The 19,468-nt window shown below is 35.9% G+C and overlaps 1 protein-coding gene across 3 annotated transcripts in view; it reads left to right on the top strand.

Moving 5' to 3' along the window:
- The window catches only part of AEBP2 (AE binding protein 2), a 65,862-nt gene that overhangs the window by 22,330 nt on the left and 24,064 nt on the right, over positions 1–19,468 (top strand). For all 3 annotated transcript variants that reach the window (XM_012732910.1, XM_004693231.2, XM_012732911.1), the window contains exons 3-4: positions 6,489–6,596; positions 18,098–18,284. In XM_012732910.1, coding sequence (XP_012588364.1) covers positions 6,489–6,596; positions 18,098–18,284 — 295 coding nt within the window. The remainder of the gene's footprint in view (positions 1–6,488; positions 6,597–18,097; positions 18,285–19,468) is intronic.

The raw sequence follows: 19,468 nt of genomic DNA, 5'->3' as shown, positions 1-19,468 counted from the left end.
TCATAAAATTTGTTGGTAGTGAATCAAAGAGCTGAGCAAATTAGGCAAATTGTGGTGTAATGGACTAAGATATTATTTATAGATATTTGTAATTTCTTTAAACCATAAGCTTGTCTTGAGTAGTTGCCAGACTCAGTATATTTTTCAGAAATTAATGTTATATTGTAAGTACAAATAATTTTGATTGGTCCACACATTTCTTATTGCATGGCATAACTAGTAAGAGTTTAATTTAGAATGGCTAAAGTCATGATTTAAGCCAGTAGGTAATGGTCTTCAGTGTGCATTGGTATTTATATTAGTGACTTAAAAGAAAAGGCCACCATCTAAGTACCCCTAACATTTTAACCATTTAAAATATTTCTTTAAGAAATATTTGTTGTCACAATGTTTTAATGTATCAGCAATCTTTGGATTATTCAAACCTGATAAAAACACATGTTTTATTTTTATATTTAATATATGTTGGCTTTTGATAGATAATCAGGTAGCATTTTGGATGAACTGTGCCTATCACATGGTATTTTCACTGCATAACCCATGATAAGAGTTATCTTTTGTGAGTCCAGTAGTTGATGTGTTCTGGTATATGTTACTGAGGTTTTCTTTTGAACCATGGTGTATGATGGCTTTTTTTTTTAATCACTTAATTCTATATAGTATCAGAGGCTATGTAGATCACTGAACTTTTAGAAGGTGTGGGAGAAATTATAAGTCTTGAATCCTGCAAGTGGAGTTGGCACATAGCCTTATATGAAACTGTTTTCATATTTATGAGAAAAATGCAGTTACAGATTGAATATATCATTACAGCATTTACATCTATCTTATATTAGAGAGCTCACATACAGTGTTGGTAGTTCTGTAATAAGAATAAACTTGTTGAAATGAACTCCCCCAAGTTATTACTTTTATCTTATGACAAGTAATAAGATTTTCTGGGTAATTTTAAGAAAAGATATTTTGACTCCAAAAATGAGCCCTAATCTTTGAAGGACACTAATTGTTAAATTACAGTGTAAAGGATCAAAGAAATACATAAAACATATCTTTTATTTTTATATTCCAGTCATTGGTGACAAAACTTTCTGATGATAAAAATATGATGAGAACTAATGGGTGATAAAGTATGAGACTAAGCTGTTTGAATGATAAAGTATGATGAGGATTTGAAAACGTGATACTACTGTAAGATAGAGTATACTGTGTAAGACAGGAAATAAGAGTGGTTTTGTGCTTGAAAGTAGTATAAATGTTGGGTAGAGTATTTTTTTTTCTTTCTTTAAGTGTCCTCTTTGAAGGGAACTTCTTAGATCATTCAATAAATCATTTCTCAGTGTTCAGGTTAGGGTCATTAAGATTAAGACATTCATAGTATTGACCCCCATCACCACTTCAATCTCCAGAAGCTTTTCATCAATTCAAACTGAATTCTGTACTCATTAAACAGTAACTCTCACTGTACCTCCCTTCTGCCAGTCTTTGCTAACCTCCAGTCTACATTCTGTCCAGTAAACTGCAAACTGAGTAAACTGTAGATACGTCATGTAAATGAGAACCACTTAATTTTTATAACTTCAGTTTTTTAAACTTTTTCTTAACTAAAGCCTTAGACTATCACTGGAACAGAAAAGTGAGCAAAAAATTGGTAGTTTTGACGACTTTTTGCTTGTAGTTATTGAAAGATGACAGTTTATCAGAGATTCAGTACTTTAGCAAGATGTAACTTTCTGTTCTTTTTCTAATCCCATGCTAGTGGAAAAATTCACTGTCATAAAACTCCTTAAAACACCCTCCCCCATTTATGTTATGAGGTTTTTAAATTATATTCGGAGGCTGAAATCAGGATGGAGTTCAGATTTTTCCTGTTCTTTTTTCATATATCGAAGTTACATTAAATGATAACTGACCATTTAGGTAGCTTTTAAAAAAATTGTGAGTGCTCTCTTCTGTTTAAAGGCTAAGAGCAAACAGGTTTATTCTTTTTTGTAAACTACTAGAATTGTATTTTTGAGTTGATTCAGATATGGCTGGATTTTACACACTAAACTGATTATCATTCTATTTTCAAATTCCAGTGTCCTCTTAACATCCTCCTAATTCTTGGTAGTTAGGAACATCATCTTGTAGGACTCAATGGTTTGGTACATCTATTGTTGGTTTTTTCCCCCTCCTGTTGCAATTATTTTTCACTTTAAAAATAGTTCCTAGAAAGAAATTTGTCCATGATTCTTAATGCTGGAGTTACTTTACATATCATTTTGTTAAGTTTATGTGTATATATGTTATTTGGTATGTGTGAGGAAGTAGTTGATGTGGGAGGGTCATTTTAAGTTTTGATAGTTACACCGTTGTTTCCTGAATGTGACAACACAAAATTGGTCATAACTTTGCCAGTAAATACCTTATTATTGGAGTTTTATTAAATATCTTTTAATAGAGGACTTTGCCAATATTATTTCATTTAATGGTGGTTAAAAATATTAGGACACAAAATTATAGCTGTCATTTTTAGGCTGATATTGAGAGGGCAAATAGGTTTGACATGAAATAATGAGATATAAAAATGTCCTGCTTCTTTTCTCTACTTTCCCACTTGGGAAATAAATGAGCTAGGTTTTTCCCTGAGAAATACTAATCTATAGGAACTATAATCACTCACTCTTCGTGACTTTAGATGGTATTTCTATTGCTTTATACAAATTTTTTTTGTATAATTTTACTGTAGAAGAAATCTAATTCCTTAGCAAAAGAAATTAAATTGCTTATCAGCTCTGTGTTAAGAATTTGGCTGACTTTAATTCACTAATAACTGGAATTTCCTTTATGGATACTTAGACTGTTAGGTTGCACTGTATTCTTTTGCAGTGGATATTAAATTTATGTAAAGAAAATTTTGGTGGATTCATTTACACACTTACAGTGTGACGTGTTAGTGACCATGTAAGTGTATCTTTGTCTATACTGTGTCATTGTAAAAGGAAATTGACCAAAGTGAAGGAGATCAAGACTACTCTTGGTCCCCAGGTTTCTACCAGCCTTCCTCAGATTGGGTATTTTGTAAGAGTCCCTGAAGGTTAAGCCAATCTATTCTGACAACCTTATGCAGTTTCATAGAGGAATTCTCAACAAAGTTCATCCTCTCAGTAACACTGAAATTTCAGACCTCTACATTATCTCTGGTGGTTCAGAAATACTATTTTAATGGTTGTGAGGGGTTTTGTTCTATTTTTTTGGGTACTCTGGAAACGAAATCTGATGGCAGTCCAAAGGACTTCCAGTGTCTAATATAAACTCAGTTGCTTCTCCCTCTCCCCTATAACATTTTTTTTTATTTTAACATGTTTTTATGAATATATGTGAAAGAGAATTTTCACGTGAATTTATCTAGTGCTTCTTCACCCTGAGTCCTATTGGTTATACGAAACCCATAGAATTTCTTTAGCCAGGAATCACCTTGACCAAAGGCTGTTTAAAAGATTAGTTGGCTTTTTGGCTTTCCTATTGATACAATTCTTGGTGTCATCCTTCAGGCTCTTTGTATATACATTGGTTTTTCATCAACTTCTCTTTGCTCATTGATGGCATGGTTGACACTTATAATGGGTAAACCTTGGGCCAAACTGCAGAGGGACAACATTGAAGAACTCCCTTCACTGTAATCTTCATGCACATTCTCCTCATCATAGACAAAATGTCTCTGAGTTGATCAGCTGATTTACATGTGCCAAACCAGGTAAATGAGGCATACAGGCAAGAAATGCCATTTTTTCAGGTTCTGGCAAATGGAAATCCTCCCCGAACTCTTCATGTACTCCTAGTTTCTGTTAACTCCTTCCTGCTAAATCACATATCTTTAAATAGAAATTTCCAAGAAATGTATCTTGACGTTCTTTTCATATACTCACACAGCATTTCTGGAGAGGCACCTTGCTGTCAGTAGTTCTTCAATCATGGTATTTGCTGGGACATCTAGATTTTTTGTTTGTCATAATAGAATGTTATGTTATACAGCATCCGGCAGATGAAAGACATGTCTAGGACAAGGAATAGGAACGAATGTATGGAGCTTCTCTGTCCTCATGTGTGTCACACTCCCCAGATTGCCATGTGTTCTCCATTGTTGGGAGCCTCTCTAATTTTTCCGTTAACTAGTTCTGAGAGAATAATCCTTAAATTTTTGTTGTTAGGAAATAATATGGTCATTTTATCTATTTAGATGGAAAAAGAAAGAAGAGAGATACATGATCCCTGCAGATCTTCATAGCTGCAGAGTGAAAGAAATGTATAGAATTTAGTCCAACTACTTTAGTTCTATTTCTGTTACATCTGAATACAGTATGACATAAGTCTCGTCAAGGGGCATTGGGCTTTGACTCTGTGTCTCACTACTCTTTTTTAATATAGCTAAATCTTAATTCATAAAAAAAAATAACCACAAAGATTTGAATAACTTCCAAACTTGGTTTGAATTCTTATGGCATTTGGTTTTCTGGGGTAATTTTTAGAAAGACCCCTGTCAGATTTTATATTACCTCTTATTTAAAGGGTCTTCCTAGTATGATTAGGAAAGGCAGTTAGTTTTTAAAGTTTTATGGTTTCTGTGGGTGATTGATAACATGGATTTTTAGTGTCCATTTTGTGTCAAGACTACCTTTGTGCAAATTTAATGCTTTCCTCTCCATTCATTCCATAATTACTTTTCAAATGTTTCATCCAAGTGCACTTAAACATAGTTAGCTTTGGTCTCATTTTACTTCATCTCCTGCAAAATTCACTAGGTTGAATGTTACCCTTTGCCCCAAAGGGTATTATCTAATAGTGTTACTAGCTAGACCATACTAAGCTAGACCATACTAGGCAACAAGTAAGAGCAAAGTTGAGGGTCTGTCTTTGCCTTTGTATCCATGTTTATTCATAGAGAAAAAAAAATAAAAGTCAGATGGTTTATGTCAAATGTTGGATAATTTAGGTAAGGGGTAGTGAATACCTGATTGTGAGAAAGGTCCCTTAACAGTCACATCAACAGAAGTCCTTATCTTTATAACCTCACATATTGCTTTATTTTGTTCCAAATACTTGGTCTAAATACTTCACTTTATGTGTATGACATGAGGAAAATTTAAACCGACTCCTGATTTGTGCTTATTGCTTGGATTGAAATTCTAACATTTCTTAGTCTAATAGTCCTTTGATAGCAAATATATAAATAGCACTGACTACGCTGGTGATTATTTTATTTATTCTTTAAAAAGTAGCTTTTAGTACTAGAAACTGAATCATTTCATAGGGTTAGGAGTTTTAAGTGTGAGGGAGGAAATGTTATGCTTTCTAGATCTGCTTCATTAAAACTGGCAAAAGTTTGTGGAATCAGGAAAGATGTTACTTTCACTAAAGCAGTAGTGTCTTGTTAAACCTAGCTATAAAATAGTTTTGATTTCCAGTAAAAATTGATCTCAAGTTATTTAATAATTTATTTTAATTATCTAAATTTTAGACTTAATTCTAATCTTTAAAAAATGATCTTAAACTGATTTTAAAGGATTTCTCATTTCTTTGTATTTTTGTTTTGTGTAGTCTTATAAGTGAGGCTATGTTTATAATTCCTTTTATTTTAGAAAAGAACAGAGCCTATAAAATGATTTTCTGAAGATACTGATGCAGCAGGCCCACATTTTTGTAGTAACATTGGGGGAGCACTTTGCAGAATTCAGTTTGACTTTATTTTATACTTAAGCGTGCACACACACAGACACACAATTAGGAAATTGTCAGTTAGGAAATACATTGGTTGGCTAGGAAATTGATATCTAACAGTAGGAACATGATAATGATTAGACTGTTCATGCTGAGGTTGGTGCTTTCCCAGCCCAGTCATACCAAGTGGCCTGAATCAAGAATGTGGCTCTACTGTGATGATAGTGTGGCTCATGTCTTTACATCTATATTAATTTAATAGTTTGTATTCTGTTTTGCTTCATAGTCAGGATAATTGGAAGTTATTTTTAATGAGGAAAGTAGCAATGTAAGAGTAAATATTAGTATGATACATTCTTTGTAGATGAAATTGTCGTTTACTCACATTTGCCTATTTTATTATTTCTTTATGCCTGTATATTTTCCAGGTATTTATAATTAATACATGCTTGTTTCCTCATGTAGTCATGATACATAATGTGATTAATGACTGGTTTAAATCTAGTTTCTTTATTTTTAATACTTTATTTCTCTCTGAATGACAGTTTGTGATTGGTGTTAACCAGTTTCTAATTGAGCACATGGAGAGCAGCCTTGAGGGAGCGGTAACACTGTCACATATGCATACTGTACAAACTGCAAGCTCAGAGTGTAACTACTTTGCATGTTTTGACTGGCTCATACATGAAATGGCTTTTTGTCAAAGACTTGTAACCTTTTCATTTGATCTTAGAAGGAAGAAAATTGTCACTCAGTGATAAATTATTATGTCTTTTTTTTTTTTTAAACAGGTATTTGTTTGCTTATGGAAAGGTTGTAAAGTATATAACACTCCATCAACCAGTCAGAGTTGGTTACAGAGGCACATGCTGACACACAGTGGAGACAAACCTTTTAAGGTAATTGTATGAGTTTGCTTTTTAATTTTATCTTTAACTTCACTTGATAGGTTTCTTAATGTGTACTTTTGGCCCTTTCCAAAAAATGCAAAGATAATTTAATCCAATTTGTAGGGGAGGTGAGTGGAAAACAGAAACAGTAGGCAGACTGATTTGAATGCATGGCTTTTAAATTGGTAGACAGTTGTTAATACTTTGTGTTTTGACATGTTTCGCTGTTAGAAGTTTCATCCTATTTTGTAGTGAGCAACACTGAGGATTGCCCGAAAAAATGAAATTGTGGTACATTAAGAAATTTGATTTCTTTTATTCATTTTAATATCATTTTACTGAGTTTAGTTGTAAATCACTGTGTCAAATAGGTGTATTCTAGGAAATCTGTGAAGAGTGAGTCTCTATAAAAACTTTCACTTATTTTCATTAATATTTTGGTTTGTACTTATGAAAACAGTTAAAAAAAATGGTGTTTAAAGAAGTTTTTTTTTTTTTTAAAGTTTACTAGTTGTTTAACTCTAACATTTCCCAATGGTATGTAAAGACTGCCAGGAAGTTCTCAGGTTTTATTAGAGAATGAGATAATTCTTATGAACTTACTTTTCAAAAATCACTTATTTTTTCAAAGATGGTTAATATGTTAAAGCACTTAAAAAGTAATAACTGACATAGAGAAACTTACTCCTTTTCTTTTTTCCTGTCCCCTTCCTCCCAATCATTAGTTTCCAGGGCAGTTTTCTAGTTGTTCTTTATGGAACTACAAGCAGATAAACTTGTAGTCTACCTTTTATTATATAATATCTAGTAAACTTTATATTGTGCACCTTCTTTTTACAAATAAACTTTCTTTTAGAACAGTTTCAGACTTTAGAAATACTACAGAGATTATACAAGATCACATATAACCCATATTATTAACATCTTACATAGTGCTTTTATGTCCAATAGGTGTGTTTTTAAAACATACTTTATGTTAGAGATCTCTCTATCACCAGTCAGAGAGTATTTTCTCCTTGTGGGAAAAAACCCAAACCAGTTCATAGTATTCTCTTGTGCACCTATAGCCGCTTATTTAAAAAATTGTATATAGACTCTTGGGATTGTTTCTAGACTTTCTGCTATTATAAATGGTGCTGCAGTGGGGAATGAATATTTGAACATATATAATGTGACATTTGAAGAATTTATGCAGGAAAAATCCCCCAAAATGAAATGGGTGGGTATAACAGTATTGTTAGATAATTTTGATAAAATTACAAAATTGTCCTTACCTAAGATTTGTGCCTTCAGCAGGATTACAGTATCTGCTTTTTTCCCATGGCCATGCTAATAGGATGTTGTCAAAATTTTGCTTTTTTTTTTTGGTCAGTCCAATAGGTGAGAAATTGCACTCTAATGTAGTTTTTAAATTGCTTTCTCTCATTATGAGTGAGGAGGACATTTTCTCATGTTTAATCATTTGTATTTTTTTGTTTATTTTTTACTAAATAAATATCCTCATTTATTGTGTTGTAATATTGAGATGAGGCCAGAGGCATGGGGGTGAAACAATTCACCAGAGCCAGAGCAGAGATCAGAAAAGGTAGATATTGAAATAACCTTGCAAGAGATCAGAGGCAAGATAGTAGAAATCTGTCTTGGAAGGAGGATTTGTATGACTTGTTTTCACAAGTTTTTTCATTACTGAGGGTAGTCTCTGCTGGGACACAAAGTTTTTTTTTTTTTTAAAGGTTTATTTATTCATACAGAACTGGGGTACAGGCCAGAGATGCGGAGGGTGAGAGGATTCACCAGAGACAGAGTGGAGAGCAGAACAGGCAGATGATCAAAGTACACTGCTGAGGGGAGCAGCGGGCGGGTCAGGAGAGGTCTGCCATGCCATGTGGATCTCCTCGGGGCAGGGGGGGGGATCGAACTTATGCGGAAGTGGCTTAAGCTTCTTAGTGCAGTGCTTTAACCCGCTGCGCCACAAGGGAGGGCCCGGGACACAAAGTTTTAATGGGCTTTTCACACCAGAGTTATCTGGTCTGGTTCAGTTTGCGCTGTTTTTGCATTCTTGGGAATTCTCTGTAGTCCCTGTTTGGTCATGTGGACTAGGTTCCCATGATAACTCCCTTACCTATTTTGTATTTCCCAAAATTTGTTGTTCAGCTGAACAAAGGTCAGAAATTAAGTTTTCACTTTATTAAATAGTCCCCAACATTATTAATCCTTCTGAGGGCACTTGGATTCTATACCTTTAACCCTTTAGTCTTTCCTGTAGCCTACACCAGACTTGTAACCGGGGACAGTCTTTTTAGCTTCTTATCTAACATGGAGCTGATAATACTAGTTACATCATAGAGTTTGTAAGAAGCAATTAAAGTAAAAAGTCATTTGTTTTCTTGTGTGATTTCTATATATTTTTCTTTGTCAGTAATTCTGCTGCTTTATCATGATGTCCCCATTGGTAAGTGGGATGTAAATTGTCATGAAAAGATAAAAATTAAAGGAGAACACTTAGTGAGAAGTTGTTGACTCAGTCATAGGAGTCATCTAGCTCTCAGTCATAGGAATCTTGTAAGGTAGACTATTATTGATCTCATGGTACATGTTGCTTTGCTGTACACTTTGGAAGCAAGATGAATAAGAAAGGGAGACCTCTACCCTTCAAAGGAACTGGCATTCTTTTGGTTTATGCCGATGTGAAAAGTTTTAAGTAATGAAATGCTTTAAGTGCTTTAGTAGTGAAGTGTTTCCTTTAAAAGCCCTCTAGAAACTTCAAATAGGGATCACTTTTAAAAGTAGTAGTTGTGTGTATAAACTACTATAGAGACAGGAGGTGATGTTTGAGGCAACACGTCTTATTTTGGGGGAGCAGTTTTTCAAAGTATAACAGTGTATATGCCCTCCCTGGTGGCGCAGTGGGTTAAAGCACAGCACAAAGAAGCTTAAGTCTGTTCCGCATGAGTTCAATCCCTGCCTGCCCTGGAGGAGATCCACATGGTGAGGCAGACCTCTCCTGACCCGCCCACTGCTCCCCTCAGCAGTGTACTTCATCGATCTGCCTGTTCTGCTCCCCATTGTGTCTCTGGTGAATCCTCTTACCCTCCGCATCTCTGGCCTGTACCCCAGTTCTGTATGAATAAATAAATAAATAAAATCTTTAAAAAAAATACACTAAATCTTAAGCCGTTTGAAGATTTTTATTTATATATGTGCCTGTGTGTGTACATAATTTTAAAACAAGATTTATTAAAATGTCCCTTTTTAGTTTTTTTACTTTCCTTTACTCTGTGCCCTTCCCCACTCCTTGTGTGATTTCTGTCATCCTGGATGATTTGTATGACCTCTGGTGTCTCACTATTTTCCTTCAATAAAAGGTCAGTGAAGTTTGTCTGTATTACCATATGTACCAGTCATCTTTTGAAAGTGCTGTGTAGTATTTGAATAAATAAACCAGAGTTTATCCATTCTTATACTGATGGCATTTGGGTTGTGTCTGTCTTTGACTGTAAATTAATCAAGGTGCTCTATGCATCTTTGATTGTATGCATGCTTATTTCTCTTGGCTGGAGTTGTTAAATGATAGGGCATATTTAGCTTTAGCAGCTTCCATATTTTTTTTAAATTTGGTTGTATTGTCCTACAGTTTAACTAGTAGTGATGTTGTGTATCTTTATTTTTAGACTTTTAAATTTTAACCATTTTGGTGGATGATCCCTCATTGTGACTTTCCTTTTTGTTTCCCTCTTGAGAAAAGATGTTGAGTACACTGAGAAGCCATTGTAACAGGGTGATCCTCAGGAAAATGGAAGGTTCCAGGTTTCCTGCCCTGCCCCCCCATTTTCCTGGGGAACCATCCTGTTACACCATGACTGTTTGAAATATTGTTTTCAGTGAAATGTTCATTCCACTTTTTGCCTATTATCTTGAATAGTTTTTCTTTCACTACTCTTCAAATATTTCGTATATTTTGAATTCAAATCCTTTGTAAGATAAATGTATTTCATGTACCTTCTCCCTGTTTGTCTTTAGTTATACTTTTTACCTTTGCTAGTGGGAGCTTCTTAAAAATAGTTTTTAAGGTCCTCCCTTGAGGCGCAGCGGGTTAAAGCACAGCACTGAGAAGCTTAAGCAACTTCTGTGTGAGTTCGATTCCCGCCCCTGGATGGTGACCACATGGTGTGGCAGACCTCGCCTGACCCGCCCGCGGCTCCCCTCAGCAGTGTACTTCTTCGATCTGCCTGTTCTGCTCCCCACTCTGTCTCTGGTGAAGCCTCTCACCGCCCCTGAGCCTCTGGCCTGTACCCCAGTTCTGTATGCACAATAAATAAATCTTTAAAAAAAAAAGATTTATTTATTTATTCATATAGAACTGGGGTACAGGCCAGAGATGCAGAGGGTGAGAGGATTCACCAGAGACAGAGCGGGAAGCAGAACAGGCAGATCAACGAAGTACACTGCTGAGGGGAGCAGCGGGCTGGTCAGGAGAGGTCTGCGGTGCCATGTGGTCACCTCCGGGGCAGGCGGGAATCGAACTCATGCGGAAGTGGCTTTAGCTTCTCAGTGCTGTGCTTTAACCCGCTGCGCCACCAGGGAGGACCTAAATAAATAAATCTTTTAAAAAAATAGTTTTTAAGTTCAGTGAGTTCTAATTTTTCAGCTTTTAAAATGCTATTTTCTGTTTTAAATGTACTTAAAAATTATCTTTTTAGTGCTTTTTTGTATCTTGTTTTAAAATATCTGTGCCTTCAGTATATGATGATAAGATGGTCTTGGAGAAAAGCTAATAAGCGTTTTGTTTTATGGTTACAGGGATGTCATTTCAGGGATTTAGGTCTATATGTATATAATATACATACCATAAAATTTATCAAGGGTGTACTTATTCAGTAGTTTTTAGTATGTCAGTTTGCCTGTTCTGCTCCCCACTCTTTCTGGTGAATCCTCTCAACACCCCTGCACTTTTGGCCTGTACCCCAGTTCTGTATGTATAAATAAGTAAACCCTTAAAAGAAAAGATTGAGCGACTATTTATGGGATAGCGTTTAACTCCTTATATGGAGGTGGAAATACTGAAACTATTTTACAAATTACTGACTAGTCAGTTTATCTAAAAAAGCAATTGGTTGCAAAATACTACTCATATTGCTTGTTCTGGCATTTTTGAATGAGTGGTATGAAAGAAGGGTCTGAAGGCTTGGGTAATACTGCTTTGTGCATGCACATTTTAACTGGTTTACTCCTGTAACAGTTTCTTTATAGGTAAGGAAACTGAAAAAAGAAGCGATTAATTATTTTCTGAGGTCATGGGCAGGTATGACAGGTCGAAGATTTTTGTTAATTATGAATTCAACAACATGTTCTCACAGTAACTTATAATACAGACTGGCTCTTCTTCAGTACATATTATAATTTGGGTTATTGTTATTAGCTGTACTAGTCGAACAGTGTGATTTATTGTCTGTCATTTTTTTTTCCTTTAAAATACACCACAAAAATTTCTCAAAATAGTTTGGCTTATTTCTGTTTTTAAAACATTGTTATGGCTGCTCTGTAGGTAGATGGATGGCTTTGTATGGGATAAATTAATCAGTCATCTTGATGAATTTACAAAAAAGTTGATATAAAAGTATTTGATCTACAACACCGTGTGTTTTAGAGTTTTACATTTATACTTCTCCAGATAACAATTATCATACCATTTCTATTAACCAGAGTGCCAATAATCTTCAGTAGCTGTCCTTTGAACTCCTTTCCTTGCTCCTAACCTCTCAGTGCCCCACCCTTTCTGGTGCCACCCTTTAGTCTGATTTCAAGGGTTTGCTCCGGGTTGGTATTTGTCTCCCTTTGTTTTTTTTATAGTCCTCATGTATGAGTAAATCATCCTGTATTATTAGTCTTTTCTTTCTAACTATTTCACTTAGTATCATCCCATCCATTTCCATTTGTGTTGTTGCAAATGGTCAGATTTCATCTTTTTTTTTTCCCCTTTAAAGTCAAGCACCATTTCATTTTGTAGATTTATCCACATCATTATTCATTTATCTGTTGTTGATCACTTAGGTTGTTTATTATGTAGTTTGACTATTGTAAACAATGTTCCATTTACCTACATGTGCATATATTCCTCCTTCAAGTTAGTGTTTTTGTGTTCTTGGAGTAGATACCTAGGAGTGGATGATACTGGAAATTTACTTTTATTGTTTCGGGAAATCTGTACTGTTTTCCTTAGAAGTTGCTTGACTGTTCTGCTTTCCCACCATCAGTGTTTGAGAGTACTTTTTCTTGTAACACCTGTTTCTGGTCGTACAGAGAGGCTATTCTCACAGGTGTGAGGGGATATCCCATCGTGGTGGTTTTGATCTGCATTTCTGTGTTAATGAATGTTTTTTCATGTGCCTGTTGTGGAGAACTGTTTAGTTCTTAATGCCCATTTTTAAAATTGGTCTGATTGTTGAATAGTGGAATTTCTTCGTAGATCTGGTTCCCCCTTTCAAATTACAATATGCAGAGGTTTCCTACCAGGTGGTGTTTTTTTTTTTAAATTTCAGATGGTGTATTTTTAAGAATGTCTACTGTCTTTACTGAAGAACAGAGACTTGTTATTTTTTTTTTTTTAAAGATTTATTTATTGTGCATACAGAACTGGGGTACAGGCCAGAGGCTCAGGGCCGGTGACAGGCTTCACCAGAGACAGAGTGGGGAACAGAACAGGCAAATTGATGAAGTACACTGCTGAGGGGAGCAGCGGGTGGGCCAGGAGAGGTCTGCCACGCCATGTGGTCACCTCGGGGCAGGCGGGAATCGAACTCATGCGGAAGCAGCTTTAGCTTCTCAGTGCAGTGCTTCAACCCGCTGCGCCACCAGGGAGGGCCATGTTATTTATTTTTTTTTAGGATAAATCCTGTGTAAGGAATCAGGGATACAGAATAGGAAAAGGACTAATAGTATACTTGTTACCTGCTATAACCTGTGTATGATAGATCTTGGGAGTTCACAGCCAACAACCTTTTCTTAACTCCTAGTAGTATGAGCGTGACTCTTTGTGCTCTACTTTGTCACCTGGGAATGAGGGTAACAATTTCACATATGTGTATCCTGCTTCTTCCAGTTCTGTGATGGATATAATTTTGTGTTTATTTACTTCTTGGTGGTTGCATAATATTCCCAGACATTTAACTTTCGTTGAATATTGTTCTTTATATAGGGGAAAATGGGACAGTAGTTAAATGTCCACCAAGAAAAGACATATTAGTTGATACTCTACTTCCCGGGCTTTTTGTGTTTTGTTTTTTCCATTGGTCTATTAATCATTGGTTTATAGATGGTGCTAATGTTTTCTTAATTTGATGGCTTCTAATTCCGTGACTGTCATTGCTCATCTAAGATTTTTACATATTGAGCTTATGAATCTTTGCTCATATTGCTTCTGGGGCATCTTTGTTAAGATTAGAATGATAAGAGTCTTTTTTGGAGTGTTGAGAATGAGAGGCTAAAAACTAAGTAAGGTCTCACTGATTTTGATACAGGAAATAAAGTCATGGATATATCATTTTAGGATTAAGCATAGTTTTATGTTCCCTAAACTTACTTGTCTTATGATTAGTAAGAAGGTAGTAACCATTGAAAATAATTGATCTTATTGGTTAATTATGAGATTTTAGTAAAATGCAAATGGTAGTTTGCCAATTCAGTTGTTTTTAAGGAGAAAATAAACCAGGGAGGAAGAAAGATCTGTGCTGTTTACTATGTGCATGTTACCTGTATGACCTGGTTTTTATTGACTGTCTTCTCTAGACCTCCTTGAATACCACATGTTCCCATTCTTCACCCTTCCCTCCCCTACCCATTAATTCCCAAATTCAGTGGCTGCTACTTTTTTTTTAAAGATTTATATTCATATAAGAATTGGGGTACAGGCCAGGGATGGTGGAGCTGAGAGGATTCCCCAGAGACAGTGGGGAGCAGAACACGGTGGATTGACTGAAATACAGGAGAGGCAGGAGAGGTCTGCTGTGCCATATGGGTCACCTCTGTGACTGGATAGCAAACTTGGTGCAGTGGCTTGGGATAGCTGCATGGTGCTGTGTCTTAACCCCTTGCGCCACCAGGGAGAGCCAGCTGCTCCTTCTAAGACTGTTTCGCAGGTTTCTGATTTACTATAAAGGTTCCCATACAGTCCTTGTTTATATTCAGATTGCCCCCAGATCTTTATCTCTAGCCCTAAGTTTTCCTCTTGGATCCCAGAATAGTGTTAAAACTTGATTGTCTGATAGAATATTTCAATTTTAACTTGAACTTGAGATTTTTTCCGATTCCAAACATACTTCTCTGGATTCAACAAATGGTAAGACCATTCATCCAGTTAATTGTGACTGTGAAAAGCCCTGCATTATTGTTGCTTCCTCCTTTAGCTTCTCTGTGCTCCCAAAATACTCCAAAATTCTGTTAATTTTACCGTCCATTATATTTTGAATGTGATAGTAGATCTACCCTTTTATCTCTAGTTCATCTTCTGTGGTTCCCATTAGTCACTGTTGAAATTCTTGCTAACACCTTACTCTGCAAATTACAGTACCAGTTTCTTAGTATGACACATAATGAGGTTTTTTACCTTCCTTTTTATTCATTCCTTCACCATACCCGTACAGCAAATTGTTTTCCAGCCATATATACTACTAGCAATTCTCAAATGAATCATTCTTTGCTGTAATTGTAGATTTATGTAGAATGTTTTCTAACTGGGATTTTTATTTCACAAAAAGTTCTCATATACCCATGTATTTTGACCCTGGTTTCTTTATCCTGACTTTATCATCTCAACATTATTTGATGCTTCTGTAAATACTACAAACTATTTCTATGTGAAGTTTTTGTTTTTGTTTAGATAGATCTTCTGTTAATACCATGATAACTTCAGTGAAACTGGAGCTTTCAGCTGTTTCAGTAGCCTCTTGTTGGTTTTTATAGCACTTTTGGGGCTATAAATATGAATAATTCTTAGTACTAGCAGGGAGAGTTTTAGTATTGCTTTATTGGAACAAATTTGAAAGAAACAATAATTCCAAGTTTCAAATTTTAGATAATCTATCCCCTAGTAATAGCCAGTAGCTATATATATGCAGAGAGAGTATTTCAGTAGACTTGGGAGATAGAACATTTCAAACAGTGACTGACTGTCAACCAGTTTTTTCCCTTAATGGGTAGAACAGGTTGCTTTTTCATCAGAAGACCATGTGTGGTGGCAAGATTGGGGTGGTTGTAGATGTGCAGGTGAAGGTACAATATTAACATTTGAACGCTGATACTACATCCGACATCATGAATTATGCTATAAGGAATTATATTACAAGGCAACAATAGTTTTATCTTTTATTCTCTGTATTATACACTTAATATATAGATTGCTGATTAGATGACACTTAAAAATGTTTTTTTCTTTTAGGGTATAATAATCTGTGTATAAGAAAAAAATATGTGCTCCTGGTAAAGTCTCGTTCATAAAATCACTTTTCTACTTTCTATTTTTTATATTTATGATTTTTGATGACCAGTCAAGAATAAAACATTTCATTTTATTTTTTAAGATTTATTTGTGCATATAGAACTGGGGTAAGGCCAGAGGTGCAGGGGAAGTGAGAAGATTCATCAAAGACAGAGTGGGGAGCAGAACAGGCAGATCGATGAAGTACACTGCTGAGGGGAGCAGCGGGTGGGCCAGGAGAGGTCTGCTGCACCTGCACCATGTGGATCACCTCCAGCGCAGGCGGGTATCGACTCATGTGGAAGTGGCTATAGCTTCTTAGTGCTGGGCTTTAACCCGCTGTGCCACTAGGGAGGGCCCTAAAACAATTTTTTTTATTAGAATTATCTTTTTTGTTTCATTTCCAGAGAATTGGCTCACCATTGATTAAAAATAAGCTTTTATTATTTACTCTCAGTTCTAGATGTGACCATTGTCTAGTCTTTACTAAAAATCACTACTAATTTAGCTAACGTATTTTATTATGTTTATTAATTTATGATACTATACATTTTAGGATTATAAATTTGCATTTCTTCAACTATAAGTATGGGTAGCCCAGTACCAGTGATCCTTGACTACTGCCCACTGGCTCCCTCCCTACCATTCTTACCCTCTACCTTTTCTGATAGCCTCTGTAAGTACAGTTGGCTTTCGAGAATTTGTTTTTGTCAGCTTCTTAAAACAAGGAGGATTATCCCTCTTTTTTTTTTTTTTTGGTCTTATTTAAGCATGCAAGAACTGGCGTACAGGTCAGAGGTGTGGTGCTGAGAGGATTCCCCAGAGGCAGAGTGGGGAGCGGACTACATGGATTGCCTGAAATACAGGACAGGCAGAGTGGGGAACAGCACCTGCAAGTCCACTGAAATATACTGCTCAGGGGAGCAGGGGTCTGGTCAGGAGAGTTCTGCTATGCCAGGGTCAGGGATTGGTCAGGGATTGAACTGGTGTTGTAGTGGCTGCAGATAGCTTCATAGTGCAATGCTTTAATTCATTGTGCCACCAGGGAGAGCCTGTATTTTTAGACATTTAAAATATTAGCGGCACCCAAATTGAAAGAGCCTGAAAGCATGTAGATAATTGATTTGTGCTATTACCTAGATAAACTGTAGTATAAGTTGAACCTCCTAGGAATAATGTGATCGGTGAATTTGGTGTTATATGCGTTCTTTGGGACTTTGGTTTCAAGTCAGAAGCTAAGTAAATTTGATATATTACTAATAAAGATGCCATGAATTTGCTTTTTGGGCATCGATTTGGAAAATGGTGTTTGTTTTAGAAGATCTGCAAATAGTTCTAAGATCTAGCTAGAAATCATAAATGTTTGTATTGTGGCTAATTTCTGTATTGTAATTTTGGTGATACTTACACAATTTTCTATTCATTGCCGGAATAGAAAAATCATCTTGGCGAATTGGGCAGTTAACCATTTTTTCCCCTCAATTTTGTTAAAAATGGAACTTACAGGGATTGCACAGGATCAGCCTTGAGCCACAAGTCTTCTCTGAGAGGCTAAATAGCTGTCCTTTAATCGTCAGTATTGTATTTCATTCCTGTCAGTAACAGTATAGATCTGTAGAGAGGCTGCTGAACATTTGAAGTTGCACACATCTTCAGATATATTTTAAAACAGAAAATCCAGGAGTCCAATTAACTGTCAGGGTATATAATTCTTTGGAGTTCAAACGACTTAATGTTCCTCTTAGAAAAGTGATGAATTCAAAACCAACCTTTTCTGGTCAAATCTCACTTGCTTATTTAAAGGGCAGTAAATTGGGGTTCATGAAACTTCATTTTATTTTCCAATTCTGTCACTGCTCAATGTGTATTATTTTGGGCAACTTATGGAGTAAAAAGGTGGTTTTATTTCATACAGTTTCATCCTACAATTAGTTCTGTAGTGCTGCTTCATGGAATTATGCAAATACAAAATAGTTGCTCATCACATGTGCCTGTGCCTTCAGCAGTGTTACTGACATCCTTTCTTATTTTCATCTAGTGTGTTGTTGGTGGCTGCAATGCCAGCTTTGCGTCTCAGGGAGGGCTAGCTCGCCACGTACCCACACACTTCAGTCAGCAGAACTCCTCAAAGGTGTCTAGCCAGCCAAAGGCCAAAGAAGAATCTCCTTCTAAAGCTGGAATGAACAAAAGAAGGAAATTAAAGAACAAAAGACGACGCTCATTACGTAAGTATTTTGCTTTAATTTTGTGTGTTTAGACGTTTTGTATTTATGTCTTTGACTTTCATAAATATCTAGTTTCCAACATTCTAAAACTCACCGGTTTTTTTTTTAACAGTATTAATCAGGGAACTTGTCTGTCAGCAAGAATTCAGTCGTGTGTATTTTTTCTGTAGTAGCAAAGGGAATAAAAGTACTGGGTGGCCTTAGCTTGGTAAGATTGGTGTGCACTTACATTGGAGGTTATTTTGGTTTTGTTTTAAGAACATTTAAAATGTGGCAATGTTTGCATTTCAAACAATATTATAGAACATTTGATTTTGATACAGGTAAAAGTCACTGAAAGTCAGTTTGTATACTCCAAAGTGATGTGTATAGTTAGCAGAGTATTTGCTGTCTGTCTCAGCAAATAATGAGATTATTTCGTGTAGAACATACATACAGTAGTTATGTGTTTAATTACTGGATTATGAGATGCATGCTGGATATTTAAGATAATTACATGGTAAGGCTTGTAAAAATTGTGAGTAGGAATTGACTTTGACTCTTCAGAGCTTTGCTCTGTGCCTTGACTAATCAAGTATATCCTGAGTGAAGCTGTCATTGAAATGGGGTCGACTGTATGGCTGAACTAGAAAAGAAAAAAAATATTGCATCTTACCTTTTCTCTGGGGATTTGATTAGCATGTAGAAGAGACTGCAGATACTTAATTTGTGCTTTTTTTTTTTAAAAGATTTATTTATTTATTCATACAGAACTGGGGTACAGGCCAGAGATGCGGAGGGTGAGAGGATTCGCCAGAGAGAGAGTGGGGAGCAGAACAGGCAGATCGACGAAGTACACTGCTGAGGGGAGCAGCGGGCAGGTCAGGAGAGGTCTGCCTCGCCATATGGATCTCCTCCAGGGCAGGCGGGGATCGAACTCATGCAGAAGTGGCTTTAGCTTCTTTGTGCTGTGCTTTAACCCGCTGCGCCACCAGGGAGGGCCTTAACTTGTGTTTTAAGATTATAAAGCTTGTCTCTCAAACATTGGAATTTGTTACTGCCAAGCTGCAGTAGACAAATGAGCAAATCACATATGACAAACTTTGTTTTACATTGTTGAAATAAACAGTTTATTTTTTTCAGAGTTGGTTATTGAATTTAAGTTATGGATTTAGCTTCTGTTTATAAAAATAAAAATAGGGCCC

The sequence above is a fragment of the Condylura cristata genome, unplaced genomic scaffold (genome assembly GCF_000260355.1).
Source record: "Condylura cristata isolate star-nosed mole 26May11 unplaced genomic scaffold, ConCri1.0 scaffold00036, whole genome shotgun sequence".
Lineage (NCBI taxonomy): Eukaryota > Metazoa > Chordata > Mammalia > Eulipotyphla > Talpidae > Condylura > Condylura cristata.
The sequence above is the reverse complement of the archived record's forward strand: the minus strand, read 5'-3'. Positions and strand labels throughout refer to the sequence as shown.